At 35.6% G+C, this 25,562-nt stretch overlaps 3 protein-coding genes across 3 annotated transcripts; 2 read left to right on the top strand and 1 right to left on the bottom strand.

The window, feature by feature from the left end:
* The first annotated feature begins 178 nt into the window (after positions 1 to 178).
* Positions 179 to 6,222, top strand: LOC132186669 (P-loop containing nucleoside triphosphate hydrolases superfamily protein). Its single transcript, XM_059600663.2, has 11 exons — positions 179 to 545; positions 640 to 876; positions 1,182 to 1,442; positions 1,891 to 1,970; positions 2,058 to 2,163; positions 2,257 to 2,370; positions 2,496 to 2,594; positions 2,705 to 2,794; positions 3,202 to 3,308; positions 3,392 to 3,535; positions 5,434 to 6,222. Exons 1-11 carry the CDS (start codon positions 276 to 278, stop codon positions 5,702 to 5,704), a joined length of 1,779 nt encoding a protein of 592 aa, XP_059456646.1. The 5' UTR covers positions 179 to 275; the 3' UTR covers positions 5,705 to 6,222.
* Positions 6,223 to 6,554: 332 nt separating this feature from the next.
* ENGASE85A (Glycosyl hydrolase family 85) lies at positions 6,555 to 13,459 on the top strand. The gene is made up of 11 exons (XM_059600662.2): positions 6,555 to 7,391; positions 8,086 to 8,223; positions 8,767 to 8,876; positions 8,977 to 9,088; positions 9,210 to 9,317; positions 9,411 to 9,523; positions 10,159 to 10,240; positions 10,699 to 10,779; positions 11,377 to 11,432; positions 11,722 to 11,857; positions 12,541 to 13,459. Exons 1-11 carry the CDS (start codon positions 6,774 to 6,776, stop codon positions 13,246 to 13,248), a joined length of 2,262 nt encoding a protein of 753 aa, XP_059456645.2. The 5' UTR covers positions 6,555 to 6,773; the 3' UTR covers positions 13,249 to 13,459.
* Positions 13,460 to 17,784: 4,325 nt separating this feature from the next.
* Positions 17,785 to 18,759, bottom strand: LOC132186671 (LOB domain-containing protein 12-like). Its single transcript, XM_059600665.2, has 2 exons — positions 18,463 to 18,759; positions 17,785 to 18,140 (listed from the first exon to the last, which is right to left on the bottom strand). The coding sequence occupies exons 1-2, from the start codon at positions 18,616 to 18,618 to the stop codon at positions 17,799 to 17,801; spliced, it is 498 nt and encodes a 165-aa protein (XP_059456648.1). The 5' UTR covers positions 18,619 to 18,759; the 3' UTR covers positions 17,785 to 17,798.
* Between the last annotated feature and the right edge of the window lie 6,803 nt (positions 18,760 to 25,562).

The following is a 25,562-nucleotide window of genomic DNA, read 5'->3' as shown; positions in this document are numbered from 1 at the left end:
ATAATCTTAAGATGTAATCTATGGTCCGACACCGGCCCAGGTCGGGGATCTTTCCTGGCTTTAAGCCCAAGCCCAACCTCATAACTTCTTAACACACGAGTCAAGAAAAACCCCAAGCAAACAACGTGCAGTTTTCAATACTTGGCCATGTGTAGCAAATAAGTGACACGTAGTTTTCTTTTTCCCATCTAAGCAACTTTAAAGCAGCAACTCATCTCCGTCGTAAGCCCTCAAAACAAACCAAGTGAAGCGAAAACGGCGGTTCCTCCGTACCCATGGACTCCGACTCACCCAACTCCAGCAGCGCTTTAACCAACACGCGATTCTCCGATCTCAACCCCTCACTCTCCGAGCCGGTCCTTGAAGCTCTAACCGAAGCCGGCTTCGAGTTCTGCACGCCGGTCCAAGCCGCCACAATCCCCTTGCTATGTAGCTACAAGGACGTGACGGTCGACGCCGCCACCGGCTCTGGCAAAACTCTAGCCTTCGTTGTCCCACTCGTCGAAATCCTCCGCCGTTCCAAAACCCCTCCTAAACCCCACGAGGTTCGTTTTTATCAAATATATTTTTTTCTAAATCCTGTTTGGTTGCTGAGATATCTGAGGAAAATAATGGAAAATAAACTTTTGGGCTTGGCAGGTGATGGGGGTAATTATCTCTCCGACAAGGGAGCTGTCGTCGCAGATATATAACGTTGCACAGCCCTTCATATCGACGCTACCGAATTTCAAGTCCATTTTGCTAGTTGGGGGAGGGGACGTGAAAGCTGACTTGAAGAAAATAGATGAGGAAGGAGCTAATTTATTTGTTGGCACGCCGGGGAGACTACACGACATCATGGAACGCGTCGATGGCTTGGATTTTAGGAACCTCGAGGTATTGATTCAAGCATGGAAAATAGTTAGTTTGGACAACATTGATTATTTCTTGTTTTGGTTTCGTTTGAAATGTAGACTGACATTGTTGCACCTTTGTGCCATCTAGCATGAATTGGAAGATTGTAAGATATGTAGCTAAAGAATTGTTATTGGGATCTTATTCGAATATTTCAAATAAGTAGCAATAATGTTCTATTTGCTAGGTGCTGGACTATATTAGTTTGAAATATTGGCTGCAAAATGTTGGAAATGCTATAGAATAATGAGCAGACGGTTTATAGGTTATTTTCCTGGTTGGTGCAGATTTTGATTTTGGATGAGGCCGACAGGCTATTGGATATGGGGTTCCAGAAGCAGTTAAATTCGATTATAACTCGCTTACCAAAGCTTCGTAGAACTGGTCTTTTTTCGGCTACTCAAACCGAGGCAGTTGAAGAGCTTGCTAAAGCAGGGCTGAGGAATCCTGTGAGGGTTGAAGTTCGGGCAGAAACAAAACAGGTGAATGGTCCCGCATCGTCAGAACAATTGGCCTTTTCGAAAACACCTTCCGGCCTTATCAATGAGGTATACTGTGTTACGAGTTAATGTATTGCCTGGCTGATGCTTTGACCATGTTGTTCACAGCAATTGTTTGGTTCATGTATATGTTTGTGTATATGGTCTCTTTTGAAAAATCCATTGAATTCTCTAGGATGGCTTCTTATTCTATATTTGTTACACAAATAGGGGAAAAGAAAATACCTCATCCTTATAAATTTATGTTTACTTGGAATCTCACTTAGGTAGAGGTGAAGAAATATTAAAAAAGGTGACAATTTGGTGGTGCTGTTATCTTCTAAGATTGAGAACATTGAGAAACAGTATCGCCTAGATGTTTACCCACCTATAACACTCATACCAGAAACCATGTAAATTGTGTTACATTGGCTACAGTTTCTCTTAAAGAATTACACATTTATCTTTCCTTCATCGGTGCCTTAATTATAAGTTCAATTCTTCTTTATTTTTGCAGTACATGGAATGTGAAGCAGATAGGAAATCATCTCAGCTTGTCGATTTCCTTATCAAGAACAGGTCTAAAAAAATTATAATGTAAGTTATGCCATCATAATATGGTTGACCTGAATATATTTAAAACATCAAGTTAGATGCAAAAATGATTTTTATTACTTTCTGTAGATACTTCATGACTTGTGCTTGTGTTGACTACTGGGGAGTTGTTCTTCCACGGCTTCCTGTTTTGAAGGGTTTCTCTTTGATCCCTTTACATGGCCAGATGAAGCAGGTAATATTAGCATACTGAGTCAATGTCGAGGATTATCATTTCATGGACCAATTTTGGGTATTCCAAATCTTTAACATATTTTCTACCTAATAGATTGCAAGGGAAAAAGCATTAGCTTCTTTCAGAGCTCTTTCAAGTGGTATTCTTCTATGTACTGATCTTGCAGCAAGGGGACTGGACATTCCGGATGTTGATTGTATTCTGCAGGTAGCTTAGGAACTACCTAGATGGTGTAATCTATGTGTGTGTGTTTTCTCTCAATTATATGATTTCACAATTCACTCTGAGAGCTAAGTGATAAGTGATGACTTATCTATTGGTTGCCTTTACAGTATGATCCTCCTCAAAATCCAGATGTTTTCGTACACAGAGTTGGCCGAACTGCCCGCATGGGTAGAGAAGGAAGTGCTATTGTTTTTCTATTGCCAAAGGTGAAATTTTCGCATCAGTATCCATGCGATAATTAAGCTCTACTTCCCTTCCTTTTTACACTTGCTGGTTTTAATTTAAGGTGAAAATATTTTTTGTGGCACTCTTGTAGGAAGAAGCTTATGTAGAGTTCCTGCGTATAAAAAGGGTTGCTCTTGCAGAGAGGGAATGCTCTGATGATGCTCCTGATGTTGTTCCTCAGGTAAGCTTGAATTTCTACTGAATTTGTGCAGTCGTATCTCTCTCTCCCATCTCCACCAAGCTAATGTGATCAGGTTTCTTTGGTTTGAGTGGTTGCTGTATCTGCACCAAAATGAGAGGATTGGTGGAGGATTAGAAATTTGAAAAAGTTCACAAGGCTTGTAGAATATCTAACTCTCGTAATTCGTAAAGTCCATTAAGCTTCACAACTAACCCTATAGACCTATTTGTGATAGTGGTGTACACATCCATTGTATTGATGGAATTTGAATTCATTGCCAAAAATCAACAATGGCACTGTCAGAGGCAACAAATACTTGTATCTTTATGAGATATATCCTAACCCCATACTTCCAAAGTTTGTTTTGGTGGATAACTGATCCAACATCATACCAAAACTTGTTTCAGATCCGGACTGCTGCCAAGAAAGACCGTGATGTAATGGAGAAAGGACTCAGGGCATTTGTTTCTTATATCCGTGCGTACAAAGAGCATCACTGCTCTTATATTTTCAGGTGACTTACAGAACTTTTGTTTGCTTCAGTGCTGCTTGTAATTCTCTTTTTATTTATGCGATTGTTATTGTTTATTTGCCCAGGTTGAAAGAACTTGAGATTGGGAAGTCGGCCATGGGATATGGCCTATTGCAGCTCCCTTCCATGCCTGAGGTAAAGCGTCACTCACTTTCTACGGAGGGATTCACTCCAGCTGAAGACATCAATTTGGAGGAGATCAAGTTTAAGTAAGGACTCTTCACATCATTTAACATTTAGAAATGAGCTCTTTAAATAAAAGTTAAATTTGAAGAGAAAAAACCGTTTTTTTCTAATCTAGAGAGCTACTTTTAAAATGAATCAAATATCAAACTCTTTACATCTTTCTCTATTTTAGCTAAGTATTCTTTTTTAATTCTTTCTTTATTCTTGGTAGATGAGAGAGAGAAGGAAAATGAATATATAAGCTTAAAAAACTAAATAACTTTCACGTTTGGCTTTTGATATTTGGACAGTTAGGGGTGTAAACGAGCCGAGCTTGAGCGAGCTTCCCTTGTTCAAGCTTGGCTCGTTTAAATTTTACTCGAGCTCGAGCTCGAGTCGAGCTTAAGGGCGAGCCAAAAAAATCGAGCTCGAGCTAATAATAAGTCGAGCCGAGCCAGCTCGCGAGCTGGCTCTTATATTTAATATTTTTGTTTTAAAATTTTTTTTTAACTTCAAGTACTCTTAAACGGCTTAAGAAGTTAGTTTGCATATGAGCATTTGTTTAGCCTGACTAGTCGAGTATGGAGCCTGAGTCAATACAGCAAGACATTTGGTTTCAAAGAGAGAGGATATGTATTCTTTTATAGATAAGCAAACTTGGAGATTGATGTTTTCTTAACAATGTGGGACAAGTTAACATGTTGCATTCAAACTGCATTGGGACAACGCCCCCTACAAAAAAAATTTTTTTTAACGTTTCTCTCTCAATTCCCCTCACCAGTCACAACGGATCTTCCACCTAAACTCTCGTTTCCCACTCTTTCACTCTCACTCACCAGACAGGTAGTGATAGTGTTTGGGTCTGTTTGATTCTTCAATAATTTATGCCTTTCGCAATCTTCCTCAATAGTTTCTGCTTGATTCTTCTTCTTTTCGTTTGGATATGCTCTAATTAAATCGAGGTCTTTTTAATGATTGCTCTCTCTCTCTCTCTTTGATCACGAAGGGTCTAGAATTTTTCATTCTCTAATGGTTAAATATAAATGTAATTTTAAGGTTTTAATAATTATGAGATTTATAATTAATTACGTATTACTTAGTTTATATATATATACACACACTCGAGCTTATACGAGCTGTTCACGAGCTTAGCCGAGTCGAGCCGAGCTTGCTTCGTTTAATATTCGAGCTAGGATTTGTGTTCATGAAGTGCTTCATTTAATATTCGAGTCGAGCACGAGCCGAGCTTATGCGAGCCGAGCCCGAGCTTGCTCACGAGACGCTTCGCTCACTTAACAGCCCTATGACCAAAGTTAAATTTGAAATAGAGTAGAGAGCTTGATAAATGACCATTTTTGTGAGTGTTCTCAAATTTTTAAAGAAAGGCCAAATTTGAAAAGCTCTATAGGCATTCTCTTTTACAAATGATACAAATGGCTTTAAGATGGTTTTGAGTTCCTAATGAGTTCCTAATGCAGTAGTGGCAGTCATAAAGGATGAGACCTCTTATATGACTATTTGGATTGTGTCTTTCTATTGGTTCTATTAAGAGCATAATCTCTTGATTTTGTAGTTTCAAGAAAAGCATTAACTTTATGTCAAACTAAATCTGTAGTTGGGAACATCTCTTAGAATCAAAAAAGGACAAGGAGGGGTAAAAAAAGAGAAAGAAAAGATACGTTTCTCTTGACAGTGGTATACTCGACTCAAAATTGATCTGAATAGAGTCTTGTAAATATTGAAAAAAAGGCTACTGTTCTCATGTTAGAATCCAACAAGAAATTTTCATATGATTGTTTCTTTTTCTAAAGAAAGTATCAATTTCTCGCACACAATCATAAAACTCTCATTTATGCATGCCTTGTGCATGTAGCGTGATAAATTTCAATTTCTTCTTGCCAATTTAAGCCTGTGCTTAAGGTCCTATATCTTTGGTGATCAGAGATAAATCTCGGCAGAAACAAAGAAATAAGAATCTGCAAGCAAAGAAGGAAGCAAAGCTGCAAGAGCCAAAATCTGATAAGCCCAACAAATCCTCAAAGCCTGTAGCTAGCATCATGAGGAAGAAAACAGCTAAACAGAGACGTGCTGCCCAGACAATTGAAGACGATGATGAGTTGACACGAGAATACCGTCTGTTGAAAAAGCTTAAGAGGGGGGCTATCGATGAAAGTGAATTTGCTAGGTTAACAGGAACTGATGACTTACTTTGAAGTGCATAATTTATAAGTTGTGATTCCTCAGATTCAGATCTGGACATGGCGGGATTCTGCTAGTATCAAGATGTATGTTTCGGAGTCGAAAGATAAGTTAAAGCCACAGATGGTGCAGTTTTTTTATGAGCCTGAATGTGTCCCTAACATCTAAAGCTTGTTTTGGGCGTGGTGGGTAAAACTGCTGATCAATGGAAGAACCTCTTACTCTTGTCACTTCTGGCTTTCGGAGCTCCACCCTGTCCAGGAGTCTATTAGATTTCAAGGCTGATCTTTTTGCGCCCTACAGCGGTCCTAATTTGATGTATTTTTTTTCCCCGCTTACATCTCACGCTTTGAGATTCTCTTTGGTCCTGTTTAGTCAGATGTTGTGGAGATTGTACCAAAATCAAGCAACGGTGAAACAGAATTGTTTCCTTAATTTCTAATAGGCATTCATACAATTCTTGTACGGGAAATACCTATTTTGATTGTTAGTTAAAGTATATCATATATTCCAAGATGTCTTGTATATTGTACATTGTTAGTTAAAGCAACCTTTATGGGGAGATTTTCTCCATCTTGAGAAAGAGTGCTGCCGATTGCATTACAAAGAAGTTTGCTATAGAATACCGTTAAATGCATTTGAGAGGAAAATCCTGTGAATTGCGTGTAATCCGGATTAGATCCAGAAAAGTCAAAAGAAGAAAGTCTCTTTTTTGTTTTCTTCACTCTTCTTTCATAATTCATTGCCCGAAGTGTCCAAGGGTCCAAGCATTGATGACACCAACGACCAAGACCAAAAGGCAACCACAAAAAAAATAAAACAACCAAGACTTAAAAGACCAACGAGTCACCTTCGTCCCACGTTCACGGTTACATATTCCGCAACCTGGAAAGCTGGAACCCCACGAAAAAAAAAAAATTCCAAACTTCCAACGCCTAGTCTGCTGCACTCAAGCTTCGTCTGCCGTGCTCACCCATTCACGAATCACACTTCCCTTGTTCCAATCTTCCCAAATCCAATACGCACCATTTTCGCACATGTCTGTAACGTCCATCTCCCACAAACTTCCTTTGCAACATCTCCATGTCTGCGAGTCAACGTCTTCTACCTTCAACTGAACAACACTGTACAACATCTCAGACAAAAAAGAACACTCTACCACACACCCTGCTGCAAACACTCACGCCTCCACGTTCTTTTGTTCGTCGGGTAGTACCTGTTACACGAACACTGATAAACCTCCTCAGAGAGATCCACAGAAGGCTCCAAAACCTCTTTCGCTTCCTTACAATGTCAAAGCCCACCTGGGAACCAGAGCTTCAATCCTCTGCACCTGAACCTCCTCCACCGTTTGATCCAACGCAGCCTTCCGTGCCGATCTCCTATCCAATCAAAACCCTCGAAGACCTCGAGTCCCTGTCCTACTTAAAGTCCTTTCACTACCCTTTTAACATAGCTTCGGTTGCTCTTCAACCTGGGTCTTCTTCTTCGTCTTCGTTGCCGAATAGGCGTAGATTACTCGTGTGCCACGACATGCAAGGAGGGTATGTGGATGATAAGTGGGTCCAGGGAGGGACTAATCCCGAGGCCTATGCTATATGGCATTGGCATTTGATCGATGTTTTCGTCTACTTTTCGCATAGTCTCGTCACGCTTCCCCCTCCGTGTTGGACCAATACAGCTCACAGGCACGGCGTTAAGGTATATCAATTTTCATAGTTAGTAGCTTAATGTTTCTGGGTTTGTTTGTCTGTGTGTGTTGGCATGGTTAGTAGCTAAAAATGTTTCTGCCTTTCTATTTGGGTTTGCTATTTCAAAAAAGTCTAATTTGAAAACGTGATTCTTAAAAATGCAGTTTTACTCTTGGTAAAATTGCAATTGGCCTTTAAAATCACATATTAGTGTATTTGAAGACATAAATTTTTTTACATTTTCAAATCGCAATTTTTAGAACGTACTCCCAACCGATATATATTTTGCGATTTGATTGAAATCACACTTTTGGGCTGCGAAATAGCAGCACCAAACGCACTCTTCATTATTTTTGGTTGCGTGTGTGCTGGATATTAGTCGTTTTGAGTTGAGTTGGTTATGTTAGTACTTGGACTTTGTGAAGTTGAGGTAGAAATGTGTTACTCTTGATTGGAATGAGTTATAATGTGGGTTAAATTAGGTAAAAGAATTGGTTTAATTTTGGAATTGAGCAAGTATTTGTCAAAATGTGAATACCTATATAAGAATTTTGGTTATGGTATTCTGTGTACACCTTTGTTTAATACTTCTGCTTACATTGGCAAGGGCTTGATCTGTTTTATTTTTTAGGCGAGTGTTGATTTGAACGAATTACTAAAGGATTTGTGATACATGATTCTTGGTTTTGACTATGGAATATAAGGTACTGGGGACTTTCATCACAGAATGGGATGAAGGGAGAGTTGTTAGCAATAAATTGCTCTCAACAAAGGAGTCCGCTCGTATGTATGCCGAGCGCTTAAGAGACCTTGCTGTTGCTCTGGGCTTTGATGGATGGCTGGTATATATTTAATAAACCTGCATACTTTCTTAATTTATTTCATCTAGCTTTTGATTTTAAATGCCCTAGGGTGGTTATGCAATATGAATCATAACAGTAGTACATTTTCACAATAAATTATTGAACTTACTATGATCACAGATGTAGACACATTATACTTAGAAGCTCAAACAGATTTAGTTCAGATGCACCAAGAAGTTGTGTTTTCAAGCTGAATTGGTACAGATAGCTGATTTTTTTTCAGAGTAAGATTAAAAAAAAAAAAAAAGGTACATAAATAAAGAAAAGTGATGAAGGACCAATGTTGTTAATGTATTGTGAGTGTAATTCTTAATATCTAAAACCCTTTCCTAAGAAACTTCTATAAGTTCATAACAGCAAATGGCATTTTTTATGATATTTGACACAGTTGCTTACATGCCTTACACATTAAACAATATGGCCAAATAAGGAAGAATGTAAGTTGCAAACCAACATCTTCAGGTGGACTTTGGCACTCCCATTGAACTCCCTTCCTATAAATGACATAAGAATCACTTGCAGATTAATATGGAGGTCAACTTGGATTCAGGGCAAATCCCTAATCTGAAAGAATTTGTCAACCATCTAAACCAGTCTATGCATTCCTCAGTGCCTGGTTCTTTAGTGATATGGTGAGTGTTAGGAGATATCATGTTCTCAGTCAATTGTATTTCCCCAATATAGTGAATCATGTCTAAACTTGTAATTGATTGTTTATTGTTGGTTTTGCAGGTATGATAGTGTTACAATTCATGGTGATCTCCAATGGCAAGATCAACTGAATGAAATGAATAAACCTTTCTTTGATATTTGTGATGGAATATTTGTAAACTATACATGGAAGGTATGGCTTTCTCTTCTTTCTTCCATGTCTAAATTTGATTTCAATGTTCCATTGCCATAAAAATGAAACAGAAAAAAAAAAAAAAAAAAAAAAAAAAAAAAAACGTTTATGTAACACGCAGGGAGACTATCCAAGGCGTTCAGCTGCTGTTGCTGGTGATAGAAAGTTTGATGTTTACATGGGGATTGATGTATTTGGAAGGAATACTTATGGTGGTGGGCAATGGAATGTATGACTAATATTAATCTTGTGAGATGCTTCAATCTATATTTTTTATAAGTTGGCCTTTTGAATTCCTGTTGATTCACTCTTTGTGAACCAGACAAATGTTGCACTTAATGTGCTAGAAAAGGATGACGTGTCGGCTGCCATATTTGCTCCTGGATGGGTTTATGAGACTAATCAACCACCTGATTTTCAGACAGCACAAAATCGGTAAATACAATTATCTCTTGCTATAGAGTTTCCTATATATATAGTCTCAGATGCAAACTATTCTGACTTTCTGAGGTTTTTAAGTAGGTTTTCCTCAACTAATTATGTTATGATTCACAAAAGCTGGCATTAATTTTTCAATATTCACCTTTTGAATTCTTTGTGAACTCTTATGGTTATTACCTGGATGATAAAACGTGAATGATTTGCCCCATCTTGATGCTATGATGTGACATTATAGACTTGGTATGTCCGGATTTTATAGTTTCTTTCTCCCATCATATGTATGAAATCAATGTCATCTTTGAAAATTAACCAGTATTGGCCTGCATGAGATTTTTTATTTATTTTATTTTTTATATATTTGTAAAACCTTTAATCTCGTTGCATTTTGAAGAATCCATGGTCTTTTCAGGAGTTTTGTGTGCACTTATAACCAACCATTCCCATTCTTTCGAAATGGACGTCCATAATCTATTTTATTTAAGCTTAAAAGTTCTGAATGCCCATCTTTCTTTATGATGGTGGAATGTGTGTTCATAGTTTAATATTTGTACTTCATGATTGAGTCTATATCCTGCAAGCCTTCCTCAATTGTCTAACAAGATTCATTAAATATAATTTTGACTTTGCAGTTGGTGGGCCCTTGTGGAGAAGTCATGGGGAATACTACGAAATTATCCCACAGTACTGCCATTCTATACAAATTTTGATCAGGTTGCAACTATTTAAAATTATTTCTCTTTCATTTTTATGTATATTTTTTAAGCTTTAAGGCATATGAAGTTCCTAGTATGACATAAGAATTGGAAATCTATTGAAAAGAAAAAGAAAGAAAGAAAAACAATGGCAGAGAAAAATAATAGAGGACAATGTTACATATATTCATCTCAAACTTCAGATAAAGCATTCTATAAAATAAGTTGTTCCCTTGTAAGATAATTTTGTTATTGTTCTGATCTCCTTGACACTGTTAGATATAATAATATATGATCCATATAATGAGATCATAGATCATAAAATATGATACTGCTATAAACAATATAAATTATACACATTCTATGAGGATGCTTAACAAATACAAAAAAAAAAAAAAAAAAAAACTGAATATGCAAATTGCTTGGGTAAAACTCTTAAGAGTCGAAATGACATGTAGAATACTTTTTATTGTTCAGGGGCATGGTTATCATTTTTCAATTGATGGAGCAAAAATATCAGATGATCCTTGGTATAACATTTCATGCCAAGGTTTCCAGGTATGCGCTCGATGGACATGTTGTTTCTTTCTTTTATTATGACAGGGTTTGGCTTTTATTTATTTATCCATTTTTTTCCACTTACGGTTTGTGTAATCAAACTCACTTCAGGTTTTTTTTTTTCAAATGAAAAATTTATATGATTATGGCAGTTATAATAAAGTCTTCATATTGTTGAATCATGGTAAATATAAAATTTTACAGTCGTGTTTGTTCTAGCCATTAAGAGGAGAATTTGAATGCTGATGGGATCTAATCATAGAAGAGTAATTATCATTAGCCTCCGATGAACATATATAAGATTAAAATTTTGTTTTTTAGAACATACGAGGATCAAACTAATTAAGAATACCCAAAAACAGTTTCAATATTATAATCCATCGTGGCTGCTCAAATTATTTCAGCTTTTCAAGTTTACGTTCAGATACTTGTCTCTTGCACTATGCATGTGTAGAGATATAATTAGATGAAATGATTGCCTAATCTATTATGCAATTCAATGGAGTCGAAGTCCTCCTATTGATTGAACGTGTAATTGCTTTATTGACGTCAGCCTTATTAGCATGTTTTTTATTCCAACTCTTGTTCTTGTGGCAGCCTTTACTCGATTTTGCTGATAAGCCTACTCCAGACACTATTCAAACACTTGTTGAGTAAGTTTTGATCCTCATATGTGTTTTATTTGTTTAAAAAAGTGTTGGTCTTCCATTCATGTTGTTTCCACTGAAGAGTGATATGTCACATACCTGTATGACTCAATCATGTCTAGAATTGTGGAAGGTTTATGCATTAGCTCTGAGTTTCTAGCCCATGAACATGACTTCTATAGCGCATTTCTCACAAACTGTTTATGTAGGTCCATTTTTTCCCCATTTTCTAAAATCTAGTATTAATTCATTTACTAACTACCTTTAATTAAATATATATTTTTGTGAATGGTAGTTTTAAGGAAGCATCTTATAGCGGAGGTGGAAACATCACATTTAAAGGAACTCTTGAAGACAATGCCTTTTCCACTAGAAGGCTTTTTCATGGAGAACTTCCTTTGGGGGATTTACCTCTCCACTTTACATACTCTGTAAGCTATCTCTTATGTGTATTAAAGTTGCAGAGGAGTTTAGTGTGAAGCTTAATAATTAGGATTGATCCGCTTTTGATATGTCTTTAGCATGGGAAGAGCTTTTGATAACAACAGACTAACCCAACTCTTAATTGTACTGTCTGTGCGTGCCAGCAGAGACTGAACTTTACAACATATTGCATGCATGACAAAAACTATACCCCAACTGATCACATCGAGCACTCACATTGGGGTAGCTAAAACAACCTTTTAGCTATCCCTTAAACAAAAAATACCAAAAAAAAAGCTCCACATCCGACTAGCTATTTTGGCTAAAGATTTGACTAGTTGTTACAGTGCTCAGCAAATTTTCTGAGTATTATAGCTCATAAAAAAATAAAAAAATAAAAAAAATAAAAAAATAAAAAATAAAGACTAATAAAATATTCAATATGATTCTCTCTCTTCATTGAGAGGAGTGAAAATAGATAAAGAAAGAATATTTAAAATAGAATAGTGATAGAGAATAGCTAAAATGCGGAGCCAAATGTAGGTGTTTTGAAAATGTGGGTTCCTAAAATAGAAAAAATATGTTCCTTTAGTTTTAGGTAAACATTTACTGAGTTGCATGTGAATACTTATATATTCCATCTGCTTTTGTATTTGCACATAGCTCAACTGTGAACTCCATGTTGATACAGGTGAAATCAGAGGGGGAATCTCAACTGGGCCTTTCTCTTTGGTTCTCTTCTCCACAGAATCAAAGCATGTCAATACTTCTTGCACCACAGGAAATGAACCAATTCCAAAGCAAATTCAGTAGAGTAATTACAACACGCCGGCTTGAAAAGCCAGGAACCGTCCCAGGATGGGTCATACAGGAGGCCAGAATCTCAATGAACCATTGCACATTAACAGAAATCCATGCTGTGTGCTACCGATCACAGCAAGAACTTAGTGAAATGAGACCACCTCGCCGTCCTGTAGAATATTTTGCAGTACTTGGTCATATCTCTATTAAAACTTCTGGAAAGAATTCAGATTTTCTGCCCTCTTCCTCATGGCTTGTTGAGGGCGAATTTATCAAATGGACTTCTAGTTCTAGAGTTTCCAAGTCCCTTAGTGTGAAAATTGTTTGGAAACTGAAAAATGGGAGTAATACTGATGCATTCCCAAACTACAACATCTATGTCAAAAAACTAGCAAAACAAGGGGTTGGCAATCAAGATGGAAAACTAGAAGTGGAGTATCTTGGAACAGCACACGTGGAAGCTTTCTATGTGTCTGATCTTGCAGTTCCTTGGGGAATTTCTAGTCTCAAATTCATTGTTCAAGTGTGCGCTGCTGATGGGACTTTCCAGAAATTGGATGATTCTCCAACTTTCTCAATTGATGCTGAAGGGCCTTAAGTTTATTATTGCCTTTTCTTTTACCCTTCTGTGTATTTCCATTTTTTCTTCCTCTTTTCAAGGAAGCATGGTAAGTGAAGCCTCTTTTCTCTGACTAGTGTTGTAGCATGACGATAAAGTGACAATAAAAGTGGATTGTAATAAAAGTTCTGTCACCCAGACTATAATAAAATTGTCATTCACTGATGATGTTTACCAATGCTTTTGCATCTTTAGCGGAGTCTGTTTCTTGAGGTGACATCATGGTGATTGAGTTTTGCTCGGTAAATCACCGATTCTCTCAAAAGATTAAGCTAACGTAGGAAAGATAAGAAAATACGATAAGATTTGAACCGAGGACTTTTGCTCTCATATCATATCATCTTAAATTATAAGTTGTCTAAAAAGTTTAAACCGATTGAAAAATGTTAATTTAATCAAAGCAAGATGATTAAATTGCTGGTAATTTGTATTTATTTAACACCTCTTTTTGGCTTTATTTTCATGTTATACGAAAAAGAAAAGAAGGGAATCATCCTACCTAATGATAGATTTTTCCCTTTTCACTTGTACTTTTAACTAATTCTTCTTAACTTTTTACTCATGGGCATGCTGTGAATACAAGTTAACGCAATTGGACAATTGACGCTTTTGACATGTGAAAAACACCGAAGTTCATGGAAAATAGTTGAATTTTGAAAACCCAATGCCTGGGCCCTGGCCAATGTCTGCGACACTCCCCCCCCCCCCCCCCCCCCCCCCCCCAAACTTTCAAATTAAATTGTTTCAATTTAACCATTTTGACTTTTTTTTTTCTTCCCAAAATGCCTCCATCCCAAGTTAAGAAAAAAAATTAAAAAATTAAGGGGTGGCTAGTTTAGGGTGGCTGAAGCCACCCCCAGGCCCAACTAGGTTAAGCTGGCCACCCCTTAATTTTTAAATCTTTTTTTTTTAAAAAAAAAATTAATTAATTAATTTTTTTTTTTTTTTTGTTAACTTGGGATGAGGGCATTTTGGAAAAAAAAAAAAAAAAAAAAAAAAAGTCAGAATAGTCGAATTGCAACAATTTGGAAGTTTGAGGGGAGGAGTAAAGTGTCACTTTTTAAATATTAAGGTTAAAAATGCAAATGAGTAGATAGTTCAGGGAGGTAAAAAGTATTTTTCCCTTTCTTTTAATAAGGACCATTAGGCTTTGCCATATAGAATATTTGTGAGATATTAATATGGTATATAGCATTTCTCTTTTGTAGTTATCATTTTCAGGTTCTTAAATTTTAGATTGACACCCAAATTCTCAATCTACATGTCATATGTCGTATAGTGAAACACAAATGGACCTAATTAACAAAGATTTAGTTCGCCAAGAGTTTACTCTTCCAGTATACCATGTGTACAAGATGCAAGCAACGGTTTCATATCAATAACTAAAGACGCGTGACACTTCAACTTGCATCTCGTGCATACAAATACAGAGCACAAAACAAATTCATTATTTTGAGGGTTAAAGCCTACTTTTTCCATGAGGATAATCTGAAGAAAAAAAAATTGGAGAAAAAAAATTATAGTCAAACATTTGGAATGTTAGTCGTAGAAGTGTCGAACAAAACAAAGTTATTAACTCCAGATTTTAGTTGACAGGTGAGCCGGTTTTGGGGTCAAACGGTTCATAGTTCTACTCCACTATCCTGTCTAGGGTGCGATGAATATAAAAATGGTGAAGAAAACTTACTATAATTTTTTTAGAAGAAGGTGGGGTGGGTCGGTTGGAAATATGTGCATAATCTTGCAAAATGGTCCATTCTTTTATGTAATAATGAATAAACTATAACTGACATATGGAAACTGGGCTTCCATAAACTTGAACTCAAGGTAAAAGAGGAGCATTATTATTATCTAATCATATTGATTGAGACCTAGTGAATGCTCCTTGATAACTCCACCACATAAAAATAAATAAAATAAAATCCAATGATGAAGAGCTAAACGTTTCTTAAGAGAGGTGTTTTCTGTTTTTGTTTTGAGAAAATGTTTGCAAATATTTTTTGTGTTTTGAGAAGTGTTCAGTGTTTTAGGATGTTTGTTAATATTTTTAACTTGAAGACAAAAAAAAAAACAAAAAGATAGAGAACAAAATCGTTGACAAACATCATACTTAGATATGGAATCATGTGGATAAGCAAGTGATGATTAACCCCATCAATCTCTTGAAGCAAAGTTTCCCCAAAAGATATGATCCCCCAATCAATTGGGCAAAAGAAGAAGTTGAAGATATCTACAAGAGGGAAAGATATTTGAAATCCAAACCACTTTTGTTTGGAAGCATTATATACCTCGAGCCCTCAAAGAGAGAAATAAGGCTCCCACAGTCCACTATCTCATTCCTGTCTCTAAAAGGAGTCAAAAATCGAGGCTGATAGATAATAGGGAAATGCCTTGGTCTTGTTTATGTAACTTACATTAGTCTTCTCTCTTGGTATGTATTTTCAACATTTGACTAGTAAATTCCCTTTCTAATTTCATCCAACTTAGAAGTTTCGTGTACTAAATCAAATTGGGTCTCCAGTTTCAAGCTGAAGTTCGTAGAATGTCATTTACAATAATTAAATACGACACCGCAACGGGATCAGGATCCTCTATAATTAAAAATTTTAGTTTATTTAATTTCTCCTGCCCTCCACAAGAGATGTGAAGGGTGTTTGTGGGGTCTTTGTGGGCCTCTACAATTTTCCGCTTTTTGGACGTGGAATTGTGGAGAATCCTCTCCACAGCAATGAGAATCGAGTAGGTAATACTTAATGTCTGGACATGTCAACTTGCACTTGCATTAATTTGAAATCACAAGCACAATATGTGTAATGAGACTAAGTTAAAGCTTGATAATGACCCAATAAAGAATTTGAGGATGACATTAAATAGAAATATGGCTAAACTGAGGTGCACAACTATTAAAATATGAAGTAATTTATATTTAAATTGAAAAAATACCATTATAAACAAACATAACCTCAGTGGAGTTGATAACCCTAAGGCATCCTAATATGAAAGCTTGACAATTCAAAACTATCTAGCAAGCATTCATTGGGTTACGATGAAATGATTGGAAGACCAAACAGCCAGATACAGACACCAAAAAAGGAGGATTTGATATTGGGATAGAAGAAGAAAAGCTCTCAAGTTTGACTTGGGAAATGCTTCCACGATAAACAAAGCAAATTAGGAATCTTTAAGTCAGTTGTTGCCTTCTGTTTTGTTTCTTTAGCAGCTATAATATTGCTTTGATTCGACGTATAATTGTATTGAGAGATGGATTGAGGGAAATGTATTTTATATATACATTATATTTCAATATAAAATCAATCTGTCTTCTTGTGTACTTCCCATGAACTGAGCAGTTTCTTGCACCAACCCCCACGTGAACGTGCTAGAAGAATTTGATTCTGTAATGGATAGAAATTGTCAGAAATTTCTTTGTCTAGATTGCTAACTATTCGAACCTTAAAAGTCTTGTCTAAACAAATTTTAAGTTGTCTGTCTACTTGTTTAAGCAAGTGAGCTGCATAAATTTTATTATTATTTTTTTTTATATTTATTACTCGTTTTGTTCTGAAAATTTGAAAGACACAGGTGTTAGATGAATTTTGTGTTTTTCCTCTTTTTCAAGACTAAGCATTGTTTGTTACTACAATACTTATTAGATAATTAGGTGAGTGAGATGTGGAATTGAAAGCAGGAACAGCCGCCCAATAAGAGTATTGCAACGGTTCATTTTCACAATCATTTTGGAAAAGAAGGGCCTTGTCTTATCAAATTCTCATGATGGTATTATTTATGTCTTTTCTGCGTGAAAAAATATCATTCCATAGTATTTTTGGGAAAGGTTTAGCTGGAATTTCCCATCTTTTAATTTGAGAATTATCATATACAAGAATATTCTTCATTTCAAGTGAAATTGAAAAAGAATGGATAAGAATAATAATAGGGGAGCGAAAAGAGCCATCCAGCTCGAATGAGTTCTACTCAAGTAAATTCTTGTTTTGACGAGACTTTCGTGCTCGAATAGGCAAACCCAAAAAGGAGAATAGGCTAAAAAAGAAAAATAGAAAATCATAGAGTATGAGTTGTCCAATTCCAACTCATGTTCCCAAACATGGAGAGGCCTTTTATTTTAGGTGAGGGTGCCCTTGTCCTTTAGGAATAGGGATTGAAGTCGCATATTTGGCTTATTATCCTTCTACGCACAGTTGATGATCACTATATAATTAGTTACAAGAATTTATGTTATATATATATATATATTTTTTTTTTTTCTGAAAATCCACCGACACAAGACAAATAAACTAAGAGCACCTTCACTTGTTTAACGAGTTACTAAGAAAACTAACATTTTCACATGCTAGAGTTGACTCCATCATCTTACCCTTGTTTCAAGTTACCCTCCGATGTCTCATTATTAAAAGATCTCTCTCTCTCTCTCCCTCTTTCATATTATAAAATTTTATACCATTATATCTGTGTGTGTGTGTGTAAGGAAAGAATAGGCTAAAAAGGCCCAAAAGGTGGAAACAATTTTATTAAGAAACCATGTCATGTCCAAAAATGCTCTCTCTCTTGAGAGAGTCATGAATTACATTGCTAGAGGAGGAGGCAAAATTAAGGTACTGAGGGAGATTATCGTGCAGAAAGTATGATTTGTCATCTGGGTCCATCTGTGTGGTTGGCATGGCTGGCTCCTGCTGCATTTGGATGCAGAGTATCTCTGCTTGAGCCACTGCTAGCTGCATTTGAAGCTGTGAGACCTGGTTCTGCAGGTAAGATATGGCTCCAACACACCCATAAACAGGGTCTCTCACTCTTGCGTTTGCCTCGTAAACTAGACTGCTCACTGCGTCTGCTCTCTGGTGAACCGGAAGCTCCTGCACCACATCATAATAATCATTCACATTTTCCTCTGTTTTTTTAGAAATAATAAGGGAAATTAATTAAGGACAAGAAAGTTAAGAAAAAACAATGAGAAAGTTTCATGGTACTTTTAACTCAAAAAGGTTGGCTCGAGTGATAATTAGGTCGCTTGGCTTTGGTGGTCCTGGTACCTCATAAAAAGCATAAAGTCTAAGATTCAACTCTTCGAGTGTAAACAATTTCTTGGTACTTTTGGAGAACCAAAAGTAGGCATAAGTTTCAGAAATGAATGTGTGTGTGTGCGGGGAAGAGAGAGAGAGAGAGAGAGAGAGAAACCTGCAACATTTTGCTGACGTTGCTAGCACCAAAGACCTTGTGAACAATGGCAAACTTGTGGGGGTCATCAGAAGGGAAGTAAGGGGAGAAAATGCAGTCTTTGGCGCATCGACGCCTCAGCAACTTGCAGGAAGCGCATGGGGAATTGCCGCCCATTTTTTGTTTCTGGATAACTTGTGATGAGAAAACTCTATGTGATGAAGGGAAAAGCGAGGGGGAAAGAGGAAAATATGCAGGGAAGGTGACTTAAGAACAGAGCTTGGAGAGAATGAGATTGGAGTGTGTATATTTATAATAGCTGAGAACGTGTGCTCTAGATCAAACACACTCAACTGTTTAAGAACATTAATAACTACGCATTAAAAAAATGGGAAAGTAGTATCATGGAGTTTTGAAGAAGGGTTTTTTTTTTCTTGAGCTCTCAAGAACGTTATAGATCAAACCAATGGGCACACTACAGCTTTAAACAGAGATAGGTAATTCCAGAGAATTCTTAGGGCACCCAAGTAAATTCTCCAGGCATCATGCTTCCTTGTCTTATTGTTAATGTTGATATAATTTTTATTTTCCTCACTGTACTAAAATTGGACATTTTCCACTCTTTCTTGTAACCTGGTGTCGGCTCCAAATTTAGGTGGGTCCATAAATGGATCCCCACTCCCTAAATTTATTATTAATAATAGAAAATGTTGCATGTGTACATAATGTTATATGTTGGCATGCAGATGATTAATATTGGGCTCACTGGAAGACGTTCAGGCCGGCATGTTGCTTGTTCAAAGCTTCTAGTGATTGTTGTACTTGTCCCTAGCTTGGTACACTCGAGAGAATTCAGGATATGTTCTTTTATGATGATGTTTTTAGTTTGAGATTGGATCATATTTTCTATTGTTATGATGAGTAAACCCAATTCTGAATAGTTAGGATCATTGTTAGACAAGAAGGTGGGGGGGAAAAACAAAAACAACAACCACTGTTGTGGTTGACACGCCGCCAAAGCGTCAACTTTATTTTTTATGGCGTCCACGTTCTCCTTTGACCCTTATAGATATAGGGGAGTGTTTGTACGTGAACATGGGTGTGTTGGTTGAAGTTTAAATTCCTAATAATTCAAATAGTAAATATGAGAGAAATTTTATGAGACTTACTTGTTCAAACATTTATACGAACATGTAAGTTTCATAAGAGCTCTTTCATGTACAAAAAGCTCCAATTAGTTCCGAAGAATTTTTTTTTTTTTTTTTTTTTTTTACATGTCCGCACAAGAGGGAGGAGAGAGATTCGAACTAGTGACATCTGCTTTATTAGGCTTAGTTCCAGCCGATTGAGCTACCTCTTGGGGACAGAATTAGTTCCAAAGAAATGGCTCAACTTGAATGTTTGTTAGAGCTTCAAACATTCATGTGAAAATCACATAAACACAATCTCTCTCCCTTTTCTCTCGTCTGACCCAAATCATTAAATAGAATTGGAACTTAAATACTAGTTCTCAAAGGGTAGTTCAATCAACTATAGACCACGCCTAATGAAGCAGAAGTCACTAGTTCGAATTCTTCTCTCCTTCCCTTGTGTGGACATGCCCCAAAACAAAAAAAAAAAAAATTGGAACTTAGATACGGCCTAATATGGTGCTGCACAAGGCAAAGCCTCAAATAGTTGGCTGATTACTTTAATATTTTGTAAAAACTATAGAAAAATTTTTTGTAACAATTTGTTGACCGAATTGCAGCATAGTCAGCCCCTTCACGAGATAGATTTTAATGAGAATTTGAACTCTAGATCTTTATTCTACTACTCATTTAAGCTAATAAAAATTTAATAATATAATTAATATTCTGACTTTTATAGATACTGAATATCAAATAAATTGTAAGCTAATAATAAAGGATCAGCAATTAGTAGATTTTATTCCTATATTATGTTCTTGTGCATGGTCAGTAGTTGAACGGAAGTGAGCCCGTGAGTTCCATACTATCTTCATCGGATAGAATTTGGGCTGGTCAGCAAATTAATAGTTCATTGTCTCAATTTGTCACAACAATGTTTAAAGATAGGGATGATACAGAATTTTAATGGATAGTGATTGACAGCAAAATCGTTCTTATGATGCTATAGGAATTATATGCTTACGAGAATTATATATATATATATATATATATATATATATATATATATATATATGTGTGTGAGAAATACATAATTTTTTTTAATAAAAATTATAATATAAGGTTCATTTGCGTCAAACAAGTTTTGGGTTGTCCATCCACTTGATCGGGCATATTGATTGACCCATAAAGACTCATATTTGGCACTCAAATTCCTAGTGAATTAGGATTCTCTTAATTTCATTTGAGCTGAAAAATATTCAGTTAGTTATAATAAAAGAGTATTTTTGTCCTCATAAAAAATAAAAAGACAAAAATACTCATCCACTATAACTAACCGACTTTTATACTAGTAAACCGAACAATAAATTATATGATTAAGGATTCCTTCACTTTCACCCGTGATTCGATTAGTTATCCTTGGATTGATGAACAGACAAAAAGAAATTGTGGTTTAAAATTATTAAATGATGCTAATCAGAGACAAAGTAAACGGAACACCCCCACCAAGAAATTAATGAGATCCTGACATGTTAAGTTGTAGAGATTGTTAAAAATGAAACCCACTTCGAGGGAGATTAGTATTGAAATTTCTTGGAGTCTCCAGCATTAATTGCCCATCACATGATTCCAGGCTTCTTTTTCCTTCTTTCAAAATAAAACACCTCTTTTCTTGTACGTTGGTCTCACTATTCTAAGTTATGATTGGTGTTTATTAAGAAGTGATTTGGGCACTCTTTAATTTTATTAATAAGTGTTTTTTTTTTTTTTTGAAAAAATATAAAAAAGCCTCCCAAATTATCAGCCATTTTTTATTTAGCCTCCTAATATTCAAAAAATTATAAAGTAGCCTCCCAAACTACCAAACCATTGCATTTTGGCCACTCCATTAGTCAAAATCGTCAGTTTGAACGGAAATTACATTTTTCTCTTATTCTCTTATGAACTATTACTCATTTATAACTTGGCTTTATGGATTGACACATGTCACACTCAACCTTATTGAATTATCATTTTGTTAAAAAAAAAAAAAAAAAAGGGAAAAATATAAAAAAGCCCTCCAAATTACCAACAATTTTCGATTTAGTCTCATAATGTTTCAAAATTAATAAAGTAACCCTACAAACTACCAAACCATTGCATTTTGGCCACTCCGTTAGTCAAAACCGTCAGTTTGGACGGAAATTGCAAAACAACGTCGTTTTGCTATGGGTAAATTACTACAATGCCCTTTTATGGAAAAAAAAAATTGGAGAAATATAAAAAAGCCCCACAAATTACCAGCCATTTTCATTTTAGCCCCCTAATGTTCAGAAAGTGATAAAGTAGCCCCCAACAAAACGACGTCGTTTTGCAGTTTCCGTCCAAACTGACGGTTTGGACTAACGGAGTGGCCAAAATACAATAGTTTGGTAGTTTGTAGGGTTACTTTATTACTTTTGAAACATTAGGGGACTAAATTGAAAATGGTTGGTAATTTGGAGGGCTTTTTTATATTTTTCCCTCTTTTTTTTTAACAAAATGATAATTCAATAAGGTTGAGTGTGACATGTGTCAATCCATAAAGCCAAGTTAAAAATGAGTAATAGTTCATAAGAGAATAAGAGAAAAATAAAGTCATATGCAATAAAATAAATGCCTTTTTCACTTAAATAGGAGAAGATTCGACTCAGAGTTTTGGTTTTGTTTATCGGTGCCTCTAATTAGTATTGAGCTTAACTTTTATGGGGTTATGGCACAAACCCATTATTTTGTACCTTTCAATGAGAGATTGATACCTCAGCTTAGTACAACTTAAGAAAAGAAAACAAATACGCCATATCACATCCAAATCAACTAAAATTTAAAAAATATCACCTCACTTGTATGGATGTGATCTGATATATTTGTTTTATTTTCTTAGATTATACTACACTGTCACTCATTGAAAGACACAACGTAGTGAATTTGTGCTACAATTAACACATAGAATAACCTCTCATTAGTATTAGTTGATTGCAAAACATGAAATTGAGTGGCCCGAGCAAGCAATGGCCATTGTCACGATATTCTGTTTTGAAACATGGAAGTTAGGATTGTGAGACCATGTAATTAAAGTAGGGGTAAGATTAAGAAGCTTGTTGTTTGGTTTGTGTGAATAAATAATGGGGAAAAAACAGACATCTTCACCACTTTAGAAGGAAAAAACATGAGGTCTCCAACGCGGACATTAAATGAGCATCGTGTGATGAAGATTCATTTTTGTGACGCATACTTTTCTATCATTATTTTTATTTTATTATTATTATTATTATTATTTTAATTATTTTTTGTCCTTATGAACTACAGTGTCTTGTCATTTTTTCTCCATAAACTATCAATTATGACACCTAACCCCATCAAACTACCATCTTATATTAAGAAGCTTGTTGTTTGGTTTGTGTGAATAAATAATGGGGAAAAAACAGACATCTTCACCACTTTAGAAGGAAAAAACATGAGGTCTCCAACGCGGACATTAAATGAGCATCGTGTGATGAAGATTCATTTTCGAGACGCATAGTTTTCTATCATTATTTTTATTTTATTTTATTTTATTATTTTTTGTTCTCATGAACTACAACGTCTTGTCATTTTTTCTTCATAAACTACCAACTATGACACCTAACCCCATCAAACTACCATCTTATAATAAAAAGCCCAATTCCGTCTGTCAAAGAGATTAAAATTGAAGGTTAACGGTCATGTGCAAGTCATGTGCTATTTTAATTTTTTTCTTCCACTTTTGCCCTCACTTCAAATCGAGAAAATGACGCTTATACCCTCTTAAACCCTAATCCAACACATGAAAACAATTTAAAATGAGGGCAAAAGTGAAAGAAAAAAAAAATTAAAATGGCACATGACCGTTGACCGTCAATTTTAACCCCTTTGACTGACGGAAATGGGTTTTTTGTCATAAAATGGTAGTTTAATAGAGTCAAGTGTTATAGTTGGTAGTTCATGGAAGAAAAGTGTCAAGACACTATAGTTTATGGGGCAAAAGGTAATTACATATTTTTTTTTTGGCACATTAATGCCCAGCAAATAAAACACAATTTTTTTTTTATTTATTTATTTTTTGTCGTCTTCATTAAGTCTTTGGAAATTAGAGAAAAAATAATAATAATAAAGTGAGTGACCTAGCCGAGTCATAATAGTGGTCATGGAACACGACCTAACATGACTTGATCATCCCCCCAATCACCGAAGGCAGTGGCTAACAAGGCGGCTATGAGTCACCCTCAGACAAGGACAATCACGAGCCATCTTCTCTAATCACTGTTGACCCACCCACTACTGCCATTACAGTTGGGTTGGGACACCCCATCCCTTTTGTTTGTTTTTCTTTTTTAATATATGATTTTTGGTGTTTTTTTTTTTTATGCATGCTGACAAATGTCTCAAATTTAAAATGAACTTGAATTCCATTTTTAAATTTATCAAATTAAAAACTGAAGTTTAAAATCAAAATGACTTAATTAATAATAGCAATGTCTTTTATTTTTATTTTTAAGATTCTTTCTTACTCTTAAAAGTCACCTCCTCTGTTTTTTGCGCAAAAGCCCAATCCGAAAGGCCCAAACCTTTCATTCACGTGAGTCCTTTCCCTTTCACTTGAAATGGTCCCGCCACCCAAAACAGAGTCACTTTTAAGTTTTAAGGGTATAGAGGCAGAATTTGCCTGGGCTTCAAATGGCTAGCCAGCGAGCGCATTGGAATTGGTGCCCTAGGTTTCATAAAACTTCCTTTTTCTGTGGGAGCCTCAGCCCAAGGAGAATATTACACTAAGCAAAGCCTCTATCCTTTTTCTGGCCAGATATCTTCGCTTGGGATTGAGGTTTTTTAGATTTTTTTTTATTTTTTTTTAGATTCTTAAATTCATAAATCTTAATCGTTTATCTTATTTAAGCGTTTAAAATAAATTATGTTTTAGCATTTAATAATAAAACATGGCTTATTAAATTCTTTGGGAATAGATCCAAAATGGACTGAAAAATATTCGGTTAATGGTCATGATTTCTTTAAAAGATCCTAAAACCATAAATAGGACATCTATCCCATTAATTAAAACAAAATTATAAAAAAATTAAGGGGTGACTTCAGCCACCCCAGACCAATGGTCTAGCCACCCCCAAGGCCAGATCTAAAAAATAAAAAAATAAATTCTTTTGGCCCTTGGGGGTGGTCCGGCCACCCCAAGGGTCAAACGATTTTTTTTTATAGTTTGGATTTAGGGGTGGCCAGACCACCCCCAAGGGCCATAGGGTGGTCCAGCACCCCTTATTTTTTTTTAATCTAAAATATTTTTATTATTATTATTATTTTTTTGTAGTGGGACAGTTGTCCTATTTGTGGTTTTAAGATTTCTAAGAAGAAATCCCAGCCGGATAATGAACTAGACAAGATCCTATTCCAATTCTTTAAGGATAGCTTTTTCATTAAATTTTTTCACTAAATACTGAAACATAACTTATTTTAAACGCTTAGATGAGATGAACGGTTGATATTTATGAATTTGAGAATCTAAAATTTAAAGAGAATTCTATGGTATCTCAATCCCCTGCTGCTACAAAACCATATTAATTTAAGGACATAAATTTCATTTAAATTGAGTTAGAGAAAAAATTTATCCTTTAAAATCATTTTTTATTAAAAAAATATGTAAAAATTATATATAGATTGAATTTGAAAATTTTCGACCCCAGAACTTTGTCGGTCATATATTTATTTGTTTTCTTAAGCGTGTCTCACCCTCTAGATGGTTACCTTGAGTTTGGTATTTTATGGTAGGGTAATGAAAGGACACGTGTACCATCGATAGCAACCAGAATCTTTTCACGGGATTTGCCTTACTTCATCATTTCATATTTTAATATATTGAATATTTTCCATCTTATCTTTACTCCTTGTCGTTTACTCGTTCCTGTGAAGAAAGTTATACAGAGTATCCCACTTGCAGATAAAATTATCAGA

The sequence above is a fragment of the Corylus avellana genome, chromosome 6 (assembly GCF_965113065.1).
Source record: "Corylus avellana chromosome 6, dhCorAvel1.hap1.2, whole genome shotgun sequence".
NCBI classification, from domain to species: domain Eukaryota; kingdom Viridiplantae; phylum Streptophyta; class Magnoliopsida; order Fagales; family Betulaceae; genus Corylus; species Corylus avellana.
This window is presented reverse-complemented; position numbering and strand designations above follow the sequence as displayed.

What these genes read in the sequence shown, in the direction of transcription:
- ENGASE85A (XM_059600662.2), top strand. Translation starts at nt 6,774, where the DNA reads ATGTCTGCGAGTCAACGTCTTCTACCTTCAACTGAACAACACTGTACA. An exon ending in CCTGGTTCTTTAGTGATATG is followed by an intron (nt 8,877 to 8,976) that starts GTGAGTGTTAGG and finishes TTGGTTTTGCAG; the next exon opens with GTATGATAGTGTTACAATTC. An exon ending in TTTCAGACAGCACAAAATCG is followed by an intron (nt 9,524 to 10,158) that starts GTAAATACAATT and finishes TTGACTTTGCAG; the next exon opens with TTGGTGGGCCCTTGTGGAGA.
- LOC132186671 (XM_059600665.2), bottom strand. Translation starts at nt 18,618, where the DNA reads ATGGGCGGCAATTCCCCATGCGCTTCCTGCAAGTTGCTGAGGCGTCGA. An exon ending in ACGTCAGCAAAATGTTGCAG is followed by an intron (nt 18,141 to 18,462) that starts GTTTCTCTCTCT and finishes GATGTGGTGCAG; the next exon opens with GAGCTTCCGGTTCACCAGAG.
- LOC132186669 (XM_059600663.2), top strand. Translation starts at nt 276, where the DNA reads ATGGACTCCGACTCACCCAACTCCAGCAGCGCTTTAACCAACACGCGA. An exon ending in CTCCTGATGTTGTTCCTCAG is followed by an intron (nt 2,795 to 3,201) that starts GTAAGCTTGAAT and finishes AACTTGTTTCAG; the next exon opens with ATCCGGACTGCTGCCAAGAA. An exon ending in CACTGCTCTTATATTTTCAG is followed by an intron (nt 3,309 to 3,391) that starts GTGACTTACAGA and finishes TTATTTGCCCAG; the next exon opens with GTTGAAAGAACTTGAGATTG.